The 20,147-nt window shown below is 48.7% G+C and overlaps 2 protein-coding genes across 3 annotated transcripts in view; both read right to left on the bottom strand.

Annotated features, from left to right (window-relative positions):
• RABGAP1 (RAB GTPase activating protein 1) overlaps window positions 1–20,147 on the bottom strand; it is a 101,554-nt gene that overhangs the window by 46,738 nt on the left and 34,669 nt on the right. For both annotated transcript variants that reach the window (XM_060270300.2, XM_060270299.2), the window contains 3 exons: window positions 17,633–17,807; window positions 16,085–16,178; window positions 11,933–12,083 (listed from right to left, as the gene is read on the bottom strand). In XM_060270300.2, the coding sequence (XP_060126283.1) occupies window positions 11,933–12,083; window positions 16,085–16,178; window positions 17,633–17,807 (420 nt within the window). The remainder of the gene's footprint in view (window positions 1–11,932; window positions 12,084–16,084; window positions 16,179–17,632; window positions 17,808–20,147) is intronic.
• Window positions 49–4,155, bottom strand: GPR21 (G protein-coupled receptor 21). The gene has a single exon (XM_035102459.3). The coding sequence runs from the start codon at window positions 1,900–1,902 to the stop codon at window positions 841–843; it is 1,062 nt and encodes a 353-aa protein (XP_034958350.1). The 5' UTR covers window positions 1,903–4,155; the 3' UTR covers window positions 49–840.

Consider the following 20,147-nt stretch of genomic DNA (forward strand, 5'->3'; position numbering starts at 1 on the left):
CTCCATATCCAGAGCAATAGGGATGGTAAAAATATTTTCTCCACTTACTTAGAAAAAGAAAATACTTTATTCAACGGCTAAATTTTGTCTGCTTCAAAATCATCCCAATTACTACACAAACATTTCTTTTAAATAAAAATGCAAACACTGTACTGTAAATCACATATGAGCATTCTAACAGGGCACTCAGGATGAGAAGTTTTTGGGAAAAGCATTGGGGGAGGTGGGGAGGTCAGAATACTGATTAACCACATGTGGTGTGGCTGTATCACACGACAAAATAAAGTGTTCAAGTGTTTACATTATTTGTTTATAAGACTATGGGGGAAATGGGGGTGGGGTGGGGGAAGTCAGGAGACTATACTTTGGCCCCTTATGTTAAGAATTCTGAAATATACTTTGGCATTTGCACAGAAAAACAAAAGCAAAGAATCAGGGAGTACACCTTCAGACCATTTACACATTCCCACATTGACACGCAAGATCAAAGCTCTCCAAAAATGCCCAAGCTTTAAAGGAGGAACACAAATGTCTCTTTTGCCAGAGGTCTTGCATGGCCACCACTGGCAGGCACTCCAGACAGGAGAGAAAGGGGGAGGGGGAGGAGGAGCGCTCAGTTTTGAAAACACAGGTGCCAGGTCACCAAACCTGCCTCACACAAGGACATTTGTAAAGTGAAACACTAAAACAGACACGCTTGTGGAAATCTCCAGTTCTCCAGAAGCATTTCTCAGAGAAAAATTGTGTGATCATGTCAGTTTATTTTAATTTTTTTGCAAACCTGGCAATATCTTTAATCTTTTTTTCTGTTGTTGTTTTTTAGTCAGAGCAGTCTGTATCTTACGCATGACACCCATTTGAAGGTCTTTTGCTCCTCGATGTAGAGGACTCCTTTGGCGCCCTGCGCCTGGCACAAGAAATACAAACAGCGCCAGAGAGGCGCTTCAAGCCTTTCTGAAAGACGCTGTTGGACAGGCTGTAGATGACACAGTTGCAGAAGCTGTTGCTGATAGCAAGCCAGGTGGTCAGGAAGGAGGCTGCTCGGTTGCGGTAGACGGAAGAGCTCTCCAAGAGGAAGTAGATGATGTAGGGGAGCCAGAGGACGTAGAAGACGCTGGTGATGCGCAGGAGAACCATGGCATAGCGCTTGTCTGGGCATGGCTGTGCATCAGCCGCTTCCCCTTCTTGGGAGCTGAACCGCACGCGCCTCTCATTGATCTCTTTTGTGTGCTGCTGGCAAATGCGGAAGATGCTGAAGTAGGTGAAGCAGACCACGAAGGCCGCCGGCGCATACAGCATGACGATGATGAAGAGGGTGAAGATGGCCCAGGTGTCCCAGGAGTCAGCACACCACTGAAATACATCCCCGTGATAGCCGGGCTTCCCCCAGTCAAAGAAAGCTGGGAGGAATACGGCGCCCGAGTAGAGCCAGATGAGCAGGATGCAAACCCGGAGGCGGCAAGGAGTGACCAGGGTGTTGTAGGACAAAGGCTTGGTGATGGCGATGTACCGATCGACGCTGATGCAGGCCAGGGAGGTCATGGAGACGCTCTTGAGCACAGAGACCACGTAGCCAAAGGCTTTGCAGATCACAGACTCCGGCAAGAAGGCGACCCGGTAGTGCAGCAAGGAGAGCGAAGGCACCAGGCAGCTCACACCCACCAGGAGGTCAGCGTAGGCCATGGTCTGGATGAAGTAGCTTGTCGTGTGGTGGTTCAGCAGCGGCGCACAGTGGAAGACAAAGATGACCACAATGTTGCCCGAGATTATGAGGACGGTGAGGAAGACAATGACGATCAACTCCAGGAGGCAGATGTCCAAGGCCTCCGGATAGCCGGCAGCCAGGAGGCAGAAGGGTCTGCTGCTGCTGCTGCGGTTACCACCATCGAGGGAGGCATTCATCTTGCGTTGGTGGCTGAAACCCCCTCACTCTGCCGCCACTGATGGTGGATGCTGCCTGGCTGCTTGGGCTGTCATCGCGGCTGCCACACGTGCCACCCTGTCAATGCCCAAACAGGAGAGGGAGAGGGGTGCAGAGGCTCCCTGGAGCTGTTGGGCATTGTCCGCAGTGGCTCCCTCCTGGAAACACCAGCTCTTTGGGCTGCAGCCTCCACAGCCACCGCCCCCTCCTCCTCCCTCCCTCTCTCTCTCTCTCTCTCTCTCTCTCTCTCTGCTGGCAGCTCAGCAATACACCACGCACAGATGCGATAGAGAAAAGGGATGGGGGGAAGCTCGCCTGCTTGTGCAATGGGGGGGGGGAAGAGAGGAGCTTCAGGAATAGCCACGCGAGGGCGGGTGCTAGATGAAAAGAAAAGGAGGGAGGGGTGCCTTTACAGCACCCCCCCTCCCATAGCTTCATGAATCGTACATGCCGGCCTCCTCACCCACAACGCTGCAGGACGGCAGGCTTCGGCCGGTTGGAGGAATGGGCGCCGCCGCCGCGCCGGACGCTAAGAGGCTGAGCCGGATCCCGCACCTCTCCGTCGATGCGGGAGTGGGGGAAAAGGAGGAAGAAGAGAGGGTCCAGCCTGCGGGTCCCTCCCCCTCCCCCACGGCTAGGCTAGGCTGCCCTCCTGCCTACCTGCAGCCGAAAGGGACAAAGGCGAAGCGAGCGCCGGGAGCAGACGCGGCTGCTTTTGATGCGCCCAGCCAGGCAGAGCAGCTGCCGGCCGTAGAAGAGCCTGCGCGGCGCAGGGCGAGGAACCCAGGTGCGAGGAAGGGGGCGGACAAAGGAAGACGATCCAGGCGGCGGCGGGAGAGGGGGGGGCGCAGCCAAGAGCCTCCCCTCCGCGCCTGATAGCCGCAGCAGAGGCGCGCGCGCGCCCTAGTTTCCTGGCTCGATCGCCGGTGCGCCCCCTCATCTCCAAAGAGGAGCGCCCCGCCTTTTAGCAAAGAGGGGCCGCGGCTGAGTCAGCCAGAAGCCAAGCCCACCCGCTTCATTCTTCTGAAGGGGCTCTCGGAGGTGCGAAGAGTAATCGTGTGCTCAGAGGTCCAGTTCCCTTAGAGGTTTGCATGCAACGCATCTTTCTTTGGCCGATCACCAAAGCGTTAAGTTGTGTTTTTCCCCCCAAAGCTGTCCCCCTTCACCTAAGATGTGCAGCAAAAATCTTAATACAGTATGCCTTTTAGACGCATGGGAGTGGGCTGCAAGGGGGCGGGGCAGATGGCATACTTCACGCATCCCAAAGTGCACGCTCTCTCTCCCAAGACACACCCTCCACGTGATTCCTAAACCATCTGAACTCAACCCAGCTGGCACACTCCCATGCCCACTGAGATGTTTAAGCTTGGCAATTATGTTCTGCCATGCTCTTAACAGGTCCTATACAAAATCACCACTAAATGATAGTGATCTGGACATTATGGGGAAGACACAACTGGAAAATGTCTGTCTTACAATAAGTAGGAACCGTGCAAGAGCTTCCCTCAGAGGCTAGCATTAAAGCCTCTATAGAAGCAAACACAATGGCTGCAATCCCTTGATCAAATCTTTGCTTAATAAGCCACCATATTAAAAAGCTTCAAGCACCTGCATTTAGGCACTTCGCTCCCTCCTTTGTGTGAATGAATACACCAGCCAGGAAGCCACAGTAACCTATGATGTCCAAATGGGGAAACTATGGCTTGTGGATCCCGGACAGCCCAGGACACAAAGCCAACTTTAAACATTTCTCATAGAAGCCACAACCTTGCTTCAGTGACATGTACAACAGCCGAAATTGAGGCTAGCAGGTTCACACAAAACTCTTTATAGGTAATAAAGGTACTGGAAAACAAGCCTTACGAGCAGGGCAGTCTTTAGCATATGTGCCCAGCGCCCCCAAATCTAGTGCTGCCCATGTCTACACCCAAGATATACTTCTCTGCGGTTGCAGGCGAGGCCATGGCGGCGACAGCCTGCCCGTCTGAGTCTCACTGCTGTTGCCCCTCAAGAACCGGGTGCCCGAGCTCCGCAAAGGCGCACAGCTTCACACCCAGGCGCCTTTAAAAGCTCCCCAGGAGGAGGAAGGAGAAGAAGAGGGACACAGCAGCCGTGCCAAAGGTGTGCAAGAGAGCAACGCCTTCTGCTGGATGAAAGAATGGTTTTTACTCGATAACACTGATGTATTAGATCTGGAAGGTCATGACAATGCATTTGGCTGGCATGCATATTTGTGGTATGATAAGATTAAGGTTTACAAAGGTTTTTAATGTCATATTATTAGAAAATCATTACACAATGTGTGGAATAGATTTGTTAGAAAGGAGAACACCCAGGTGGATTTCACCTCTAGAGGCTAAGGCACATAAAAAATTGAATATGGAAACCAAGTGAATCATAGAATCATAGAGTTGGAAGAGACCACAAGGGCCATCCAGTCCAACCCCCTGCCAAGCAGGAAACACCATCAAAGCATTCTTGACATATGCCTGTCAAGCCTCTGCTTAAAGACCTCCAAAGAAGGAGACTCCACCACACTCCTTGGTAGCAAATTCCACTGCCGAACAGCTCTTACTGTCAGGAAGCTTTTTATGATGTTTAGGTGGAATCTTCTTTCTTGTAGTTTGAATCCATTGCTCCGTGTCCGCTTCTCTGGAGCAGCAGAAAACAATCTTTCTCCCTCCTCTATATGACATCCTTTTATATATTTGAACATGGCTATCATATCACCCCTTAACCTTCTCTTCTCCAGGCTAAACATACCCAGCTCCCTAAACCGTTCCTCATAAGGCATCGTTTCCAGGCCTTTGACCATTTTCGTTGCCCTCTTCTGGACACGTTCTAGCTTGTCAGTATCCTTCTTTGAGGAGGGGGGATAATAGGATTTAAATTGCGAAATGGGGTGAAAGAATATTAGATTTAATAAGTTAGAATATTTTTAGCAAAAATCAAGAGGCTAAAGGGTATAATTAGAGGATTAATCAATCTGTTATGTTATTTTATATAAGGTATTAATTTAAGGATTAGCTGATAAGTGAGGTTAGAATGCTAAATTGTATAAGTTAGAATATTTTTAGTGAATAATTAAGAGGTTAAAGGGAATAATCAGAGTAATAAGAAATTTGTTATGTGCTATAAGGAATTTTTATGTTAGGTATTATTTTAAGAGTTAAATGGAGATGTTTAGAATTGTTTAATTAGGAAAATTGCTAATAGGGGTTACAATTAGGCTTGGGAAGGAAGCGGCGGGGAAGTCAAAGTTATGATAGTGTTATGAATATTAGATTGGTTTTTTGTTTTTTTGTCTTTTTTATTTGTTTTTTCTTTTTCTTTTTTCGCTTTTTTTCTTTTTTTCTTTTGATGCTTGTTTATATGATATTATGATGTAAGATGATGATATGAATGGAAACTTTAAGTTGAAAATGCCAATAAATATAATTTAAAAAAATAAATAAAAATGTACAGAGACAGAAGGATGGATGCTGGTCTGGCTATCAAGTAAAGCAAGTGATCAAAAATCCCAGGGACAAAAATGAGACCCTGGTCCTTTGCCCCCACCCTCTCAAAGAAGAGAGAGACCCAGAGGACCAGGCTAGGGTAGAACGTGTATATCCTGGCCTCTACAACATCCTTCTGGGTTTCTAGGCATATAGCCTTTAAAAGCAGGGGCAAGAGAAGTTGGAAAAGGTCTACAGCTCGGTGGCAGAGCACCTGGTTTGCAAGCAGGTGGTCCCAGGTTCAATTCCAGGCATCACCAGGTAGAGCTGGGAAAGAACCGTGTCTGAAACCCTGGAGAGTCACTGCCAGTCAGCATAAACAATACGGAGATAGAAATAAAGAACATAAGAATATGAATCAGGCCAATGGCTCCTCTAGTTCAGCATTCTGTTTTCACAGTGGCCAGCCAGATGGCTGGAAGCAAGATCCTGCAGGAAAGATTCAAGCGCAAGAGCCCTCTCTCCTCCTGTGGTTTCCAGCAACTGGTATTCAGCAGCATTGCTGCCTCCTGTGGAGGCAGAACCTGGTCTGACACACTATAAATGAAGCTTCTTCCTATGTTTTTAAAGTCAAGAAAGTTGGGGCAGGAACCTGAAGATTTTGAAAGGGACTATTTAAGTTGCTATTTAACTTCCTAGGAATCAGAAGCTGGCATCCAGAAAGCCAGTGGCATTTTTTTTTCTCCTTCCCAGGCTGCATTCACAGTTTCCCAAGTGAATGCAAATTCTACACCAAGCTCATCCAAAATTCTGAGAGCATTGTTATTCAAAATGCAAATGAGTCTGCAGAAAACCAGTTATCCTCCTGATGTCCGTCCCCCCTGCCAAAAAAAAAAGACCAGGAGAGCAACAGCATGGAGAGAGAGAAAAATCTCCTGCGAATCAAGCACAGACAGGGTGATGGTGGAGAGTGGAAAGGTGCTGTTTTGGGATAGCAAAAAAAGTAGGCATGTGAGAGTATCATCTACTTTTGGGCAGGAGAGAACAAAACCACAGCAACCAGACTTCTTGCTTACTTGCTTACTTGCCTGCCTAACAAACTCCCAATCCATCAAAACCGGCATTTTTGACAGAATTCTGATTGGAGGTCAGCAGTTGCCTGGGAGATGACATTATCTGGAAAACTGAAGGTGACTACTGGGAGAAATGGGAAGAGAGGCTGGTGGTTAGCGTAACAGGTGGACCAATTAAGAAGCTCTAGGACAGGCATAGGCAAACTCAGCCCTCCAGATGTTCTGGTCCTGCTAGCTAGGGATCATGGGAGTTGTAGGCCAAAAACATCTGGAGGGCCGAGTTTGCCCATGCCTGCTCTAGGAGGAAGCACCCAGGAGCTAAATCAATACTGTGAGCCAATTAAGACAGCAAGTCTCACTGCACCAGTCTCAAAAGGAAGACAGCAACGGCACGACTTGGCCTGAGGAAACTGGAAGGAGATGCATGTCTGGCACAGAACATATAAGCACCAGCAGCAAGCAAGGAGCAATGCATTGCAAAGAAAACTAGGTGTTCGAAACTCTGTGTTTGTGGCATTCCATTAGTATTCAACATCTTTATCAATGACTTGGATGATGGGCTTGAGGGCATCCTGAGCAAGTTTGCAGACGACACCAAATTGGGAGGGGTGGCTAATACCCCAGAGGACAGGATCACACTTCAAAATGACCTGAACAGATTAGACAACTGGGCCAAAACAAACAAGATGAATTTTAACAGGGAGAAATGTAAAGTACTTCACTTGGGCAAAAAAAAAAATGAACGGCACAAATACAGGATGGGTGACACCTGGACTGAGAGCAGTACATGTGAAAAGGATCTAGGAGTCTTGGTAGACCACAAACTTGACATGAGTCAGCAGTGTGATGCAGCAGCTCAAAGGCCAATGCAATTCTGGGCTGCATCAATAGGAGTATAGTGTCTAGATCAAAGGAAGTAATAGTACCACTGTCTTCTGCTCTGGTCAGACCTCACCTGGAGTACTGTGTCTAGTTCTGGGCACCACAGTTCAAGAAAGATACTGACAAGCTGGAACGTGCCCAAAGGAGGGCAACCAAAATGGTCAAAGGCCTGGAAACAATGTCTTATGAGGAATGGCTTAGGGAGCTGGGTATGTTTAGCATGGAGAAGAGAAGGTTAAGGGGTGATATGATAGCCATGTTCAAATATATTAAAGGATGTCATATGGAGGAGGGAGAAAGATTGTTTTCTGCTGCTCCAGAGAAGCGGACACGAAGCAATGGATTCAAACTACAAGAAAGAAGATTCCACCTCAACATTAGGAAGAACTTCATGACAGTAAGAGCTGTTCGGCAGTGGAATTTGCTGCCAAGGAGTGCGGTGGAGTCTCCTTCTTTGGAGGTCTTTAAGCAGAGGCTTGACAGGCATATGTCAAGAATGCTTTGATGGTGTTTCCTGCTTGGCAGGGGGCTGGACTGGATGGCCCTTGTGGTCTCTTCCAACTCTATGATTCTCTGATTCTAGTATGTGTGCTTGTGGGGTGGGGAGAACATGAAACAGGTAGGATCAACAGTACAGGAAGATTAAGCGAATCTCCTATGCAGGTCCCACACATTAATACTATGATGCAAGCATGTGGGTGAGTAACACTGTCTCCGTCTGGTTCTGAGCAATTCCCTGGGACCCGAATGCAATTACTGTTTCCAGTTCCAAATAACCATGCTCTTCTTTCAAAGCTGCATCACAACCTTCTTCCAAGCAACCGAGCAGGAGTTAGCTGTTAATGCCACCAACTGGAGGGCTTTCCTATATTTCCTGCTTCTTCAGTACCCTTTACCATGCTAGTTACCACAAAAGGGATGGGTGGGTTGCATGCACCTGTCTCCTCCTTTCATTCCACGTCAAATACCACATTCATTTGACAGGCTTCTGTGCTGCACAGCTGGCAAGAGCCCCAGCGTGAAATGTGGGTGATTTTAAGGCACACAACTGCCACAACTTTAGACTCAGAATAGACCTTGCAAATGCCTGTTGACATTAAAACTCATTGCCACAGTGCTGCACTGAAAAAGGCATCACAGTTTTTACACTCCCAGTATGGACGCCAAGTAGGCTGGTGGGTGAGGGATGGAAGAATCTGCTCCTCTTCTGCCAGCCCACTCACTCGCCTGCATGAAATTCCTGGTCATCTAAGGCTACCAGGTTAGTTGTTAAATGCAAGGCTGTAGTAAGACATAAAGAAAATGGATTAGCACCAGTTTTAAGACGGAAAGAACAGTGGAGATTACAACCATCTTCTCAGTAGTTTTTCAAACAGATTTCATTACTTCATAGCATCCATCATTCATTCTGCTAATTTGATACTCTCCACAAAACCAGGCCACCATCTATCTGCCCAAATACTCTTCCCCAATGATTAAGTCACAGAACTAAGACCCAATTCAACTGTACTTTTATTGGCTTTGGCTAAATGTTTTCATAAGGAACAATGAAGATGAAAAGAGCACTGCCAGAAGTTGACGCAATATAATATACTAGTATCTTGAAGCCCGTTAAAACAACGGGTGCCAGAACAGTGAGTTTGATAAGGGTGCTGGCCCCCTGAGGCCAGAAGGAGCGCCCAGGAGCAGCAGCAGGCGGCAGCGGTGAGGAGCGCGGCTATCCCGCCCGGAGAACCCATCGCAGGCATCACACAGCCTCGGGAGGCTGCCCAAAGTGCCCTGCAGGGGGCTCCGGCCACATTGGAGGGCAGCCGGCGCTGCTCTCTTGCCCCCGGCACGGAACATTCAGCCCCGCCGGCACTTGCCCTGGTGCATCCGCCCTCCTCCTCCTCTCCAGCGCTCCGCTACCCCCGGCAAAGGCAGCAGATACACCAGCAGGTGGCTGGCTGGGAAGCACGCAGCGTACAGGAGGGAAGTCCGCCAGATTGACAGAGGCGCTGCTGCTGCTGCTGCCGCCAGCACCACCTTCACCGCTGCACAACCCAGCCTTGCCTGGCTCCAGGGAGGCGGTGGTGGCGACGCCCCCGTGACCGAGCGCAGAGAGGGAGGAAAGGCCGCGGCCCCGCTGCTCCTCTCATGGGCCAGGGAGGGTTGTGAGGAGGTTGAGGAGGAGGAGGCGGACCAAGATGGTGGCATCGGGCTCCGGGGCCGCAGCTGTGGGAGCTAGACCGGGCTCCTCAAAGGCGCCCTTCCTCCCCCCCCCATTCACCTCCGCCGGCCTCCACCCTCGCTTCCCCGACGTGCCCTGCAGTGAGGCGGTGTCTGGCCAGGTGTGGTGGTTGGAGGAGGCAGGGGGGGAGCGCACACGTGTGCAGTCTCTTCATCCAGTCCCTGTGTCCGTGGGACACATGCACAGTAGCGCAGACACAGGGACTGGACGCAGAGACACTTGCACTTTATTATATAGGATGCAATGCATTATAAATAAACACAAACAAGCTGCATTTAAAAAAACCCACTGAGCTCATTTTGCTGACGGACACTTTCAGTGAGCACATCCAAGTGAGTGGCAGTAAAAGAAGACGCAACAGAGGCTGTTGTTTAAACAACAAAAGAAAGGAGGAAACAATAGTTTAAAATGGTAAAGCCGGATTTGTGTTTCTACAAAGGTCGGCACCACAATGAGTGATGACCCAGAGTTTTTCCATGCACCCAGGCCCTTCACAAGATTATGATCTTAGACAGCAGGCTCCCCCAACCAGATGTTTTGGACTACGACTCCCCTCAGTCTCAACTGGCATGACCCAGGTTGGAGGGCGCTGCTAGGCATGAACAAAGCATAGGCTGCAACAGACCAAATGGTGTACCTAGTCAGCATCCTGTTTCCTATGGTGGGCTGCTGGAAGCTTCAGGGATACTTACAAGCAACAGCCTTTTGCCCACAGCATCTGCTACTCCATGCATATTCTGCCTCTGAAAATGCAGGCTCCACTCAACTTCCAATAAAGCCATTCTCCACAAATGTGTCTGATTACAGACCAACCTTTGCCAACCCTGGTACATGCTGGCTGGGATTGATGAGAGTTTTTTTCTTTTTTAAAAAATATTTTTTATTAAAGATTTCTTGAATTACAAAGGTGTCACTCATATTTTAACATGTATCATTTTGTTAAGATACTAAGAAGAGGGAAAACGAGGCAGATAGGGGATGGGAGGGTGGATGGGGGTGAGAGTAGGTGACAATGTTTCTGTTTTGCTTAATATATGTAGGGCTTGATGTCAGCTTTGTTTGTGTTGGTACTCCTTTATTTGCTTGTGTTCTTTTGATGATGAGAGAGATTGGGGTTGGCCAAGGGTGTGGTTGTGCATTTGTGATTGGCTATGATGGTCTTTGTTTTCATGTGTGAGTGGGGTGGGTGGGTATTTTTGGGTCAGGTTAGCCATACTGATTTGTATGCTGGAGGTAAGTTTTTGTCATTACCTTGTTGGGCTGTGTGTGTGTGATAAAGGGGAACCATACAGGGGTGGAGGCATCCTCTTCTATTTGTCCACATGCCAGTTTCAGCTTGTTTCCTAGGCTGTGCCCCTGGTCTTCTATGGGCTCAGTTATGCCATACAGGACCAGGGAGTCTCCCACACTTGCCTTCCCCCGTCCCCCCCAAATAGTACTTCTGTCTTGTCAGGATTCAACCTCAATCCGTTAACCACCCTCCACCCACCTCCAGACATTCATCGCCTTCACTGGTCTCTGATTTAAAGGAGAGGTAGAGCTGGGTATCATCCGCGTGCACCCAGCCCAAGCCCCCTGATGATCTCGGCCAGCAGCTTCGGATAGATGTTAAAAAGCATGGGGGAGAGGACGGAGCCCAAGGGAGTGCCCTGGGGTCTGAATACTCCTGCCTCAACACCACTTTCTAGACACAGCCCAGGAGGAAGGAGTGGGCCCACTGCCTCACAGTGCCACTGCTCCCAACCCCTCTTCAATCTGCTCCAGGTGCCACATCATACCCGTTCTGCACTTAGGAGTGTTTTGGTGTGGCAGCTGCCGCACTTGAAACGCCCTGACTATTAACATCAGCCAGGTGCCATCGCTTATACACTCTTTAGCGCCCGCTGAAAACATTTCTGTTCCGGCAAGTCTATCCAGATACATAAAATGCTGACATGCCCTTTAACTTGTTTTTAGCTTATCTGTTATTTCAGTTATTATTTGAAAGATTTAAATAGCTGCTTTTAACTGTTTTTTACTGATAGTTTATTGCTTTATTCTTTTTGTGGGCCGCTTTAACGTTTTTTCTTTACAGTCTATAAATGTTATGACATAAATAAACCCCACTGCTGCCTTAGAATGTAGTCACAGCTCTGCCACAGTTGCACATTAACAGGGGAGCAGCACCAGTGAGTCAGTGCCCCCCCCCTCTGTGTATCTGTGTTACTGGTGATCTTACAGAGGAACCTCCATTGAGCTTCAGAGATGGCTCCAGGATTCCACAGAAACAGACTGAAAGCCATCAGTGCCAAAAAGATGAACGTGTCAGGCAGAGAAATCTCCTGAAGTTGCTACCCAACTAAACCATTCTCTCCCCACCCCCCATGCACAGACAGTTCCATTGGCCTACCTTTGTGATGAGGATCCGGTACTTCTCCACCAGGTGGTCGTTGTTGTGACATCCCGCAAGCAGCTGCCAAACCTCCCCCCTGAGAGCTTCAGGGACTCCACTTCTCACCAACGTGGACAAGGTTTTTGGTCGCACACTCAGATTCAAGTGCCTGGAAGAGAGGAAGGAGAGCAAACATCAGACCAGAGGTGTGCAGGATACAGACCATGGACTGAATGGTTTTGGGCGACTCCAACATCCACATTGATGGTGCCTCAGGTCCATGATGCAACCATGGGCCTGTCTCAGTATCTGAAGAAGTGTGCATGCACACAAAAGCTTATACAGTACCAAGAACAAACAGGTGCTACTGGACAATTTTTAAAAATTTCTTTATATATATATTTCGACCGCATCAGACCAACACGGCTACATACCTGAATCTGTCTCAGTTAGTTATCGGTCCAATGCACAGAGGTGGCTTTGATCCCCATGGGGAGGGGGTGGTCTGGAAATTGTGTATGTGTGCTTATCACCCCATTGTCCTAGTCAGATGACTTCCTGGTGAGGTTTGGACTTGCTATGTCTGTCCCCCTTGCAAGGGTCTGCCACCAGAAAGAGATGGAATTGGGTGGATTCTTGACTCCTCTGGGGAATTTCCCTGTGGACAGGGAGGGTGTTCCTGTTGAGGTCCTAGTTTCCCTATGGAATGGCGAGACTCCTAGAGCCTTTGACATGATCATTTCTGAGGACCCTCTCTGGCCCTGTGGGGTCTGCTTCACGGCTTGTTACACAGCAGAGTTGAGGTCAGTGAGGCAGACGGGGACTGGGTTGGAGCCTGAGGCACAAATCTCACTTAGGAGCTAACTGAGCACTAGTTCAAGATCATAATCAGGCCTAACACGCGGCAGTGAGGGCAGCAAACAGATCCTATTTCACTGCCTCCATTGCATCCTTGGGAAGCCGCCCAGCAAAGCTGTTCTGTGTGGTCTAGAGGTTGCTTACTCCTGACCAGGAGGTGGATCTCTGGAGCACACAGTAACTAGCTGTATCCAGATAGCTAAACACTTCAAGGATAAAGTTGCTCATCTCTACAGTGATTTAGATGCTGCTACTGTGAGAGTGATGGGACCATGGCCACTGGTCCCATCACCTCCTGGCAAATAGAAGGGGAAGAAATGGAGGCAGTGAGAGATTTTACTTTCTTGGGCTCCTTGATCACTGCAGATGGTGACAGCAGTCACGAAATTAAAAGACGCCTGCTTCTTGGGAGAAAAGCAATGACAAACCTAGACAGCATCTTAAAAAGCAGAGACATCACCTTGCCGACAAAGGTCCGTATAGTTCAAGCTATGGTTTTCCCAGTAGTGATGTATGGAAGTGAGAGCTGGACCATAAAGAAAGCTGATCACCAAATAATTGATGCTTTTGAATTATGGTGCAAAGCAACTTTTGGTCAGCAGCTCTCCCCAAAAATCTCAACACCTCTGGGCACTTTGTGATAAATAAGGGGTTTTTGGTTAGGTTAAATAATTAGTTTTTGGTTTATTAAATACAGATATATTACAATTATACATTTTTGTTATTTAAACTATAAATATCGCGAAATTATGGGTTTTTTCTCGAAGTGACACACCACCCGAGTTATGCTCAGTTTTTTGGTGAATTTTGACACACCAAGCTCAAAAGGTTGCCCATCACTGCTTTAGTGTCACCAGCCCAGTCATGAGGAACACCCTGCTACTGTTGATTCTGCAGGAGCCTTCTGTCCCAACTTTTAAATGCCGTCTGAAAACTCTTCTATTCCATGAGACCTATGCAGGCAAATAAGATCTGCTGATATTTGTTTCTAATTTCTTTTTAACTTTTCAAGATGTTATTGTTTGGTTTTATCTTTTTACATTGTTATAAACCACTGTAATATATTTTTGTATATAAATATTTTTTTAAAAAAAATGTAAACAAATCCATGCTCTTTTTGAAAAGGATGGCAGATTTATCATTTTAGAAATGTGGAGGAAGCACATTCATGTATTTGGGGTGGGGGTGGGGGCAGGTGCCCACATTGGAACATATTTGGCAGGTAGGTTCACAGAAAAAAACAGTGCGCATGGCCGTTAGAATCACAGATCTGACGAATTGGAAGGGGCCCTGAGGATCATCTATTCCAACCCTCTGAATTTCAGCTAAAGCTCCATGACATACAGCCATGCATCCTCCTTTTAAAAACTTCCAATGAAGGAGAGTCCACCACCTTCTGAGGCAGTTTGGAAGGCATGGGCATCCATCCAAGTGTCCCATGCTCATACATTGAGGGGAGCAGTTCCAAGGAACATCCATTCAACAGAGGTTGATGAATGAGGACTGGCTGGCAGGGCTCATGGCAGCAGGGGACTTCCAGGCAGTAGGAGTCTGCAGCAGCCCAGGTAAGCCTTCCACTCTTAGCTGGCTTGTCTACCAGGTGTGGGAAGTGGCAGTGGGTGGAAGTTGACCTCTCTTGCTCAGCAGCCTTCAAGGAGAATATCAGGCAGCAAGAAGCACAAGCTGGCTAGGGCAGAATGGGTCCAGTGTGTAAGGGGAAGAGAATATAGGGATCCTCCTCCCCTCATCAGGAGTAGCTCCTCCACTAGCAGCAATGCCAGCAAGGATGGGGAGTCCAGTGAGGAAGGGGAAGCGAGGTCCAGGGCTCTGGCAACACAGAAGAGCCCCTGCTACACGTGAGGGAGGAAGAGAGAGGGGGGGAAAGGGGGAGAAGGAAAACATGGAGCGTAGACCCTTCCCCCCCCCCCGGTTCCGGAATTACGCAGGAGAAGGAGGGGAAGGAGATTTGCCGTCCCGAGACTCTTATGCTGGAAGAAGTCTAGGGGCGGTCCATTGCCGGATTCTGCATCGGACTGAGCAGACATGTTCTACACACCAGTTTCACTGTAAATAGACTGCACTAAATAAAACTGTCTAAAGGCAAGAATGAGGAGCATTGTTACTCTAGAGTAATAATAATAATAATAATAAATTTTTATTTATACCCCGCCCTCCCCAGTCAAAAACCGGGCTCAGGGCGGCTGACACCAACAGAACCACAATAAAACATAAAAACAATTAATTAAAATACAGATTAAAATACAGTATTAAAATTTAAAGTGCAGCCTCATTTCAAGTAGGCCATAAGTGGCTGACACCAACAGAACCACAATAAAACATAAAAACAATTAGTTAAAATACAGATTAAAATACAGTATTAAAATTTAAAGTGCAGCCTCATTTCAAGTAGGCCATAAATCCAAGCCATGAGGGAGAAAAACACAGGGGTCAGGCTGAGTCTAACCCAAAGGCCAGGCGGAACAGCTCTGTCTTGCAGGCCCTGCGGAAAGATGACAAATCCCGCAGGGCCCTGGTCTCCTGGGAAAGAGCGTTCCACCAGGTTGGGGCCAGTACTGAAAAGGCCCTGGCTCTAGTAGAGGCCAATCTAGCCATCTTATGACTCGGGATCTCCAGAATATTATTGTTTGTGGACCTTAAGGTCCTCCGCGGGGCATACCAGGAGAGGCGGTCCCGTAGGTACGAGGGTCCCAAGTCACATAGGGCTTTAAAGGTCAAAACCAGCACCTTAAACCTGATCCTGTACTCCACCGGGAGCCAGTGCAGCTGGTAAAGCACTGGATAAATGTGATCCCACGGCCGGGACCCTGTAAGGAGCCTCGCCGCGGCATTCTGCACCCGCTGGAGTTTCTGGGTCAGCTTTAAGGGCAACCCTGCGTAGAGCGAGTTACAATAGTCAAGCCTGGAGGTGATCGTCGCATGGATCACTGTGGCCAGATCGGGGCGAGAGAGGTAAGGGACCAACTGCTTGATGCGGCGGAGATGGAAAAATGCCACCTTTGCTGTGGATGCAACCTGCGCCTCCATGGAAAGGGAGGCGTCAAAGGTTACACCCAAACTCTTGACAGAAGGCGCTGGTACCAATTGAGCCCCTGCAAAAGATGGGAGTTGGCCCCCCAACCCCATGTCGCCCCGACCTAGCCAGAGGACCTCGCAACAACCCCCTGACACAGTGTATGGCAGCCTCCAGTGCCCTTAGCTGTTTGCCTCTTTAACCTTGTCTTGCCTGCCTTACTCCCAACCATAAGCTTCTTCAAACAGACTGGTTCACAAGAGAGGGGTGAACCTGCTTACCATTTGGACAAGAGGTCTCCCCATGTCTCAAGGATTTTCTCTGCACATTCTTTGGAAACGTCTCCAGAACCACTCAGGAGAGGCTCGTCGTTATCTGTAAGACACAAAACCCGCACAGAGGAAGGGGACATGAGAGCAAGAAGCACCATTTCTGACCTCCATTTAGAGGGAAATACTAGGATGCACTACACCTGTTGGATGAGGCTTAACCAGTGCAAACATGGCACAGACAGCAGGGTGGTGTAGCCCAAGCCAGAAGAGGGGGGTGAAACAACACATCCCTATTTTATTCTGGGAAGCAGGAAAAGATGCTGGGCATGGGGAGCCCTTTCCAAGCAGAAGGTGGCTCTCTCTCTCTCATGCGTAGTCTTCCAGGCTTGTGAGCCAGAAACAGAGGGGGTGCAGCAACACATTGGGCTCTTCTCTTATACTGTATGCTGCATTCCAGCAATGCAAAATTTAGAGGTTTCTACACACTCACCCACACAAACCTCTATCCCTGGAAGCAAGCGGCGAAAGCACCTGAGCAGGACGCAGCCTATGGGGAGCCCTGAGGGCTGGACAGAGACCTGTAGGGTTCAATTCAGCCACCAGGCCTGAGGTTCCCCACTCATGCTCTATAGTCATGGTCAAATAAACCACACATACTACAGAGCAGAAACTGAAATTCCATAAATAGGATCTGATCACCCCCCTGACACAAACACACAGCCTATGCCCCTCCTAGCCCCCCCCCCACTTGCCAGCCCAGAACAAAGCCCTGCGCTGAAAGCACCAGTCGGAGTTCTTAGCAGATCACTTAGGATGGTGAGCAAGGGCTCCACCACGGCCAACAGCTAAACGGGGCATAAAATCATAGAATTATAGAGTTGGAAAGGCCCTCAAAGGTCCTCTAGTCCAACCCCCTGCAGTGCAGGGATCACAGCTAGTTAGGTACCTGCCAAATATGACTCTTGGCTTCATGAAAGCATGGGGAATGCTAGGATGGTAGAGGAAAAGGAAAAGCAGATTAAGTCAACCGAACGCAGTCTTGCCCAACCTGATGCCCTCCACATGTTTTGGACTGAAGTTACAGTAGCCCCAAGCAAAGCTGCTGTAGAGAAACAGTAGTATTTACAGTTACCTTCAGCTTTGAAGCCTTCAGTAAAAACACATATAGGGCTGCTCAATACCAGCTTTTCAACATCACAATGTATCACCAGCTAAACATCGTGATATAGTGATACATCCCCATGTTGATAGGAAGAAGCATCGGCTCCAGCCCTGCGAGGTGCTGGGATGAAACCACCCCTGCCAGCACCTGGCGCAGGGAGGAAGGAGGCAGCAGCTGGAGAATGAAGGTTAGGTGCCAGCCGGCCAGCCCCACCCATGATGTACTGCCAGGTGAAGACGCCATCGCGACCTGGCCCTCGAATCAGTCCTGAGTGATATATCAATACATCGCTCAGGCTTAATATTTGTAACCTTCCCTGATTCACAGCAAGAGGCCGTCTTGACAAAGCCATCTCCTTGCTCTGCTTCGGAGGGACACAGCCAGTCCCTTCTTACCTTCCTCTTCATCATCCTCTGGTGGGGATGGTATCATGGAGCCCTGAGATCCGGACTGCGGCAGGCGGAGCACTGGGCTGGCGGTGGTTTTTCTCCTCTCCCTTTCTGACTCACTCTCCAAGCATATGACTTCATAGAGTGTGTCTGTGCTGTTCTTTCGGTCCTTCTGCTTTATCTGAAGGATACAGGACAGATTAGGTTTCAGCACTGTGGAAGAGCTTGACAAGAACTCGCAAGCAACTTTCTGTAAATATCTGTGACTAGAAGACACAGGAGGAAGAAATTATTCCTATTCAACAACCACAGAGGAGGAAGAAAGAAAATAATTTTGGTTAGTCTTTCCGGATTCCAGAGAGACATCTGCCAAAGGTCCTTTGCTCTGTGACCAAAACGGCAAAACTTTATCTTAAAGCGCTTTGCTCTTTTTCTCAGAAGGCCTTGATGCATAGGCGCAAGAGGGCAGGAGTGAGGGAGGGGGAGAAGGAGGAGGTATGTGGAACTCAGACAACTTTCTATAAGGCAGCAAGACAAGACCTATGGACCTTCTGGGGGTGGTTGAGAAGCTTATTGTGGTTCAAGTGTTGGGACCAGGACCTGGTAGACGAGGGGGCAAGTCCTCACTCAGCTAGGGAGCTTACGGAGTGACCTTCAGCCAGCCAAGGTCTCAGCCTAACCTACCTTATTGGGTTGGATGTGAGGATAAATGAGGAGGCAGAGAACCATATATGCCCCTTTGAACTCCTTGAAGGAAAGGTGGGATAAAAAGTTAATAAAAAATAAATAAAACTAAAATATTTTCATTTCAACCTCTGATTCACTGTTCAGAGTTCCTGCCTTACAACCAGGTCCAAGATGCCGCCCCCCCAAACAGAAACCCTTTCCAAAAATTAAGCTCAGGCTTCATTTTTTTCTGGAAAAAAGTGAGTTATTCTTTTCACCAGGCTGTCGCCACTGGTAAAATTCCAACACCACTGGTAAATAAAGATAAGCATATACCCTTAACCACTTGCAGCGTATTGTGTTACTTTCTGCCTGCTCTTATGTCTGTAAGAACCAGGTTCTCTTTGGAGGTCTATCAGGCAAAATCTCTTTAGCACCTCTTCAAAAGAAATACCCCAAAACAAAGCAGTGCGCCCCTCCACCCACAACACCCAAGATGAGCCTGGTCATTGTAAAGAGTCAGATTGGGGCCTGAAAACAAGCCAAGGCCAAATGAGATAACAAGCCTCACAATGAGAGTGGGTGGAGCGAGACAAGAGCCAACAGAATTAGCTCAGTAAGATAAACTTCCTTAAATTAACAAGGCTTATGCTTTTAGGGCCAAGAGAACCAATTGTTCAAACTTCTCCACATTTCACCTTCAAGAGAGGAGAACATAACCTCAGAGACTTCCCACACACCCCTGCCCAAAATGCCAAGGCATGAAGTTTCACTTGAGCCTCAAATGTGCTGCAATCGTCTTCCTTTGATTTACAAGCAACTCCTCATTTGTGTGGGGTTGTATTCTGGGTCACTATGCGCATCAGCAGTCGTGTATAAGCCCATTCTGCACCCCCTTCCAGGGCTGAAAAAGATGTGTGTGTCAGGGGTTGCGTGTCAATCAGATGTCACCTGTACTATTTATTTGATTCACATCCTGCCTTTCCCCTCAATGAGCTCAAGGTGGCGTACATGGTGCTCTTCCTCCCCATTACATCCTCCAAGCAATCCTGTGAGGTAGGTCAGGTAGGTTATTGTCTGGCATCACTGGCATCCTTGGGGTTTAGGAGGGAGGGAGGGAGGGAGGGAGGGAGGGAGGGAGGAGGGGGGCAGACAGAGACTGAGGCTCCAATGGACACTGCACACGGTCTAGCCAAGGATCTCCAGAAAGTCCATCACTTGAACTTTGAACTTTACCATCACTTGAACTTTGAACTTTTAAGTGACACACCACGACACCCACCAACCCAAGCAGCCCAGATATGGCTGCAGCCCCACTCTCCCAACTCTCCCAGCAATAGGTGGGAAGCACTGACGGGACGCAGGTGGCGCTGTGGGTTAAACCACAGAGCCCAGGGCTTGCTGATCAGAAGGTCGGCAGTTCGAATCCCTGCAACGGGGTGAGCTCCCGTTGCTCGGTCCCTGCTCCTGCCCACCTAGCAGTTCGAAAGCACGTCAAAGTGCAAGTAGATAAATAGGAACCGCTACAGCAGGAAGGTAAACTGCATTTCTGTGTGCTGCTCTGGTTCACCAGAAGCAGCTTTGTCATGCTGGCCACATGACCTGGAAGCTGTACGCCGGCTCCCTCGGCCAATAATGCGAGATGAGCGCGCAACCCTGGAGTCGATCACGACTGGACCTAATGGTCAGGGGTCCCTTTACCTTTACCCTTTACTGCCTGTGCAAGGGTTGGGCTCAAGCCCTCAAACGGCACTCTGTCCAAAAGTTTAGCTTTCTCCTCCATGCGAGACCAGAGTCCCAGACGAACATAACTCAAAGGACCACAGTGTTAGGGAAGGAATGAAAGGGCCCACCC

The sequence above is a fragment of the Zootoca vivipara genome, chromosome Z2 (genome assembly GCF_965207765.1).
Source record: "Zootoca vivipara chromosome Z2, rZooViv2.hap1.1, whole genome shotgun sequence".
NCBI classification, from domain to species: domain Eukaryota; kingdom Metazoa; phylum Chordata; class Lepidosauria; order Squamata; family Lacertidae; genus Zootoca; species Zootoca vivipara.